The sequence below is a fragment of the Hippichthys cyanospilos genome, chromosome 21 (genome assembly GCF_059441005.1).
Source record: "Hippichthys cyanospilos isolate Australia breed blue-spotted pipefish chromosome 21, RoL_Hcya_1.0, whole genome shotgun sequence".
NCBI classification, from domain to species: Eukaryota; Metazoa; Chordata; class Actinopteri; order Syngnathiformes; family Syngnathidae; genus Hippichthys; species Hippichthys cyanospilos.
The window spans coordinates 2,577,501-2,582,286 of NC_142389.1; the positions used below are offsets into that span (position 1 = coordinate 2,577,501).

Here is a 4,786-nt window from a genome sequence, read left to right on the forward strand (position 1 = left end):
GACATTGAGGAATCATTCTACTGACATTTTTGAACAGAAACCCTATATGTCCAAAAAAATGAACGATTTAATAGTTTTTCAAGCAATAGCTTCTAATATTTCATCACCAGTAGGGGTGTTAGATACCACTTTTCTGTCAGGCTGATAAGCAGAATGAGTACTCAAAGTCCACTATCTCGCAGAGCAAAACATCCTTGCGATGGGATTGAATTTTGAGGTTCGCCGGGGGTTGTAAAATTTCAAACAGTAGTATTCATTGCAGAAAGTTGTTCTTGTCAGAAGGAAATTATGAACGTGTTCAAAATTTCCTTGTCTATCACTTGATTTGCTCGTACTGGGAAATCAGCCATAAATCGTTGCAAAACGTTGTAAAATGTGTTGCCAATGCAAGAGACCACATGGTTTCAATATGTTAACCCATTCCTGGGCAAACACTTATTGCTTATTGAGCAGCAATGCTTGCAAAGCACCATATTGGCATCATCATGTCAAGCAGGGGAAAAAGGAGGGAGCTCATAAGGTAGACATTCACAATAAAGCAACTGTAACGTCCTACGTCTCCTCAATGGTGAGTGTGAGCATATTTGTGTCAACGAAGTACAGTAGAACAGCACAAAAAGTTAAAGTCCTTTTGGTAAAATGCTTGTAGTGGGAAAAGATCTTTTTCACTTACAGTGCCATTTGTTCTGTTTAGTATCTTTGAAATTTGAGTAGATCAGTTTTTGCACCTGCCCCTGCCCTAACGACCAATGTGCGTGCAGATGAGGAGCTGGAGGACAATCCCAACCAGAGCGACCTGATCGAGCAGGCGGCTGAGATGCTGTACGGCCTCATCCATGCACGTTACATCCTTACCAACCGAGGCATTGCCCAGATGGTAAGACGAAATCTACATCTGCCAGCACGCCAACAAGTTCATTTGTCCATTGTGTCTTTCTCAATGAGATGGAACGTTACTAAAAGCATGTGGGATGAGAGCCTTGAGAAAACGTAACCTATGAGGAATGGATTCTGAATTTCTTACCTAAGGTCTCTCGACATGCACTGTAATTGGTGTTGTTATCTTTGCAGAACTTTTTGCTATACAATGGCAGTGCCTATTTTATTCATTTCCTCTTATTATAGCTGGAGAAGTATCAGCAGGGTGACTTTGGCTACTGTCCTCGTGTCTATTGTGAGAACCAGACCATGCTTCCCATTGGTGAGTAAACAACATTCATCCTACAGTGTTTACACACGAAAATCAGAAAACATTTTAACGAAAGACAAAACGCTAACATTTCAGAAAACAAATGACGAAAAGTTAAAACATTTATATTTAGATCAAAAGTCGGGGGGGGGGTAATGAGATAATTACTCCTTGATGTTGTCATTTGATAAAGTGACAATGCACTGTTTTTTGGGGTCAGAATGATTACCATTATCACAAATGTCCACTTGATGAAATGAAGATAGTCGTTTATTAACACGGCTTGACTTCACTGTCGCTTGCTCAGCCCCAAGCTCATCCCACCACCAGCGCACGCGGCGCATATTTGGAATGGCTTCAGATAGAAATGTACATATGTTGCTGACATATCATGTTGAACGCATACAATAAAAACATTGAAGAACCATTAAGACAATTTATATGGTAAAATAATACGTTTGAGAAATAACTTTGACTTTGTCAAGACGTATAATGCGTTAGGTTAAATTTCGGCTTTTCATTGTCGGGCGTCCTCCACAGGCCTGTCGGACATCCCAGGAGAGGCCATGGTGAAACTCTACTGCCCTAAATGCATGGATGTCTACACGCCCAAATCCTCCAGGCACCACCACACGGACGGAGCCTACTTTGGCACCGGCTTCCCCCACATGCTCTTCATGGTGCACCCCGAGAACAGGCCCAAGAGACCCGCCAATCAGTTTGTCCCAAGGTAAGCTTCCCTCAAAGACGTTTACCTGCTGTCAGAAGTACTAAATAAATCACGTGAATATAAATCATTGAAATAACTGGTGGGGGTGTTGGCCTGACGTGCGCGTGTCCGTCCCACGCGTATTTGAAAATGAATGCTAGCACCCAGCTCTGCTCCCTCCTCTCGAGCGTAGTATTTGTCATCCCTACTTGTTGTACTCAATACTCAAAAACAAGTTGACATCATATGGACACGTGATCACTTACAAACGTTACAAGAATGCGGGTGGAAACTTTTTCCTGACAGGGCTGCAGAGCCTTTCCTTCTCTTCTAGTCATCCCCAACAATATGATTTACCTCGATTTACCAGGCTCTTAAATGCAGCTTTGTGTGGAACGTATAGTTTTCTTTCTAAAGAAAAGCAAGTCAACACACATTTTCAATAACATGCTTTAGAGAGATAATAAACCTATTAATGTTTTTCATGTACATTTGACACATTTAAAAGCCAATTTTCTGCTTGGTGTGTGTATATATAAATATATATACAAATACACACACAGTGGACCTCCGCCATAAGTGTTGTTATTCTGCCCTCAGTGTGGGTGTGAAGAAGCTGGAGTACTTTTAAGTGGTTTGCTGTTGGCTTCAGTCTTTGGAGGGTACAACTTTTTCTCTGCAAAACGATTCAAAGAAAGAAAGAAAGAAAGAATAAAATCGTAACGCAAAGCGATGCCTTCTTAAATACAAAGAGCGGATGGAGACCTCGAGAACGTTGTTGTCGGCTGGTAAATTTAGATAGTCAGCCGCCTCTTTGGCTGCTCATCAAAAAAGTTAATTTAGAACCCTTATTACCACTAAATATAATCTGTCACGTGCTCAAAGTTCTGGCCTTTGCCATTTCCACTCTCCTGGAGTTCGCTTTCTTTGCAATGTGTTGGTGTGCTTCTGTTTTAATTTACTTGCAGGATTTTCTGCAACATACTTGTTTTTTTTTTATATATACTTGGTAAAAGGAAAAAAAAAACAATGTGGGGAGGTCTGATTGTCGGAGCATAAAAATGGCCTTAGATTAATTCATAAGTACATACGATTAGAAATATTCCTAAATCCCAAGACTAAACAAACATGAGTGTCAGTAAGCCAAGCTAGCAAACGCCTTTGTCCCCAATTTATTGTTGTCCCGACACCCAAACCACGCTGTCATTTTGAAATCGCCACACCCCCTCCCGAAGAGCAAACACAACGCGCTTCTGTTTGAATCGCCCCGTTCGTTTCACTCTTAATGTTTTTGTTGCGTCTTTCGGGCTTCGTTTGAGAGCTTTTCTCCCATCGCGTTACCTAGCAAAAGCAAACAAGCTTCTCGCCCGGCACTTAAGGATGTTTATCCTCCCGCCCCCCCCTTTCCAGGCTCTACGGGTTCAAGATCCACCCAATGGCCTACCAGCTTCAGCTGCAAGCAGCCTCCAGCTTCAAGAGCCCCGTCAAGGCCATCCGCTAGCGGACCTGTCAAGAGAGACCAGACAACAAAGAATATTGACAAAAAAACGACAACAGGAAAAAAAAAAGGCAAGGGGTCACCTGTGTTCCCAAAATGCTACACAAGTGACCCCTCGCCACTCTGAAGACTGTATTATTTTGGGGTTTAGATTAGAGAATATGAAAGCAACATGTAATAATAATAATGATTCTGAGTGTTAGTGAGATGTGAATGCACAGCCATAATCTTCATCACATAAATGTGTCCCAACCCCCAGCCCCCCCTCCACCTCCGCCCCGTGAATACACAAACTACTCACAAAAGTTTATTGGTATTTGGCTTCCGGGTGGATTATCAGAATTGAGTTTTACAGGTAAACTTAAATTCACCTTCCCCAAACCTTTGATTGCACACGCCCGACTGTTCAACGTTTCAATACTTTTTGCACAACTCCAAAATCACAGCGGTTTGCCGGTAAAAGTTCACGCGCATTTCAGGCCAATCTTAATATTTCACCCGAAAGCCCGATATTCTTAACTTTTTGTGGCTAGCGTATATTTGGGATCCGATGTAAACTTTCCCTACCAAACGTATGCCAAAAAGCAGAGCCCGTTTCCAGCCGTTTAAAAAAAAAAAAAAATGCGTCGACAGACTTTGGTGAAGAGTCCCTCCCCACAAACATGGCTGCCAGCAAGTTAAACAGCACAGTAACTGATTTATTTTTTTCGTATTGCTGGTTCATACAGAAGTTTGCTGTTTTGGTGTCAAAATGAAAAATCTGCCTCCGGACATAGAGAACTTTAAGTGTGCTTATACTGTTAGGGAAGACATAGAAACAAAGTTAGCTGTGTGTAAATGTCAATTTTCCCAAATGTACCTAATGTTTTTTTTTTTTTTTTTTGTTATTGAATAAATAATGCAAATACATCTACCTTCACATTGGGTTTTGTATCCAATTTCATGTGCTAAACAAATGTAACAACCCAGAGTGTGCTAGCACTTTGCAGCTGGTTTCCAAGACTTATGCTAGGCTAAGATCTCTGGATCTTTGCGTCATATCTGGAATGTTTTCATGATATTCATCGAAGCGTTTTCTTCCAAAAATACGATGGGAAAGACGCTGCATGCAGCACAGCACTGATTTCACCGCTGCAACTCGTGATTTGTTTTTAGGGTTAGCAATAGCCAAGACCAGCTGCCGTTTTTGTTCGTCTTTCGAAACTAGTAAGGCAGCCGCTTTTTGTTCCCCCCCTCCTTGTTGAGTTGGAATGCTCAAATTTCATTAAACACGAATGAATCCGTATTTATGTGTCCGCAGTTGAATTGTTTTTGTTTTTTTTTCTTCTGTGCTTACTTAGGAAGGGTGAAGCAGATAATATCTCAATAAAGGTTCATTCTTCTTTTCATA

At 41.4% G+C, this 4,786-nt stretch overlaps 1 protein-coding gene across 1 annotated transcript in view; it reads left to right on the top strand.

Moving 5' to 3' along the window:
- csnk2b (casein kinase 2, beta polypeptide) overlaps positions 1-4,786 on the top strand; it is a 5,981-nt gene extending 1,195 nt beyond the window's left edge. Inside the window, exons 4-7 of the mRNA XM_088405502.1 lie at positions 762-877; positions 1,126-1,201; positions 1,730-1,919; positions 3,309-4,786. Of these exons, the coding sequence (XP_088261628.1) occupies positions 762-877; positions 1,126-1,201; positions 1,730-1,919; positions 3,309-3,399 (473 nt within the window). The 3' untranslated portion in view covers positions 3,400-4,786. The remainder of the gene's footprint in view (positions 1-761; positions 878-1,125; positions 1,202-1,729; positions 1,920-3,308) is intronic.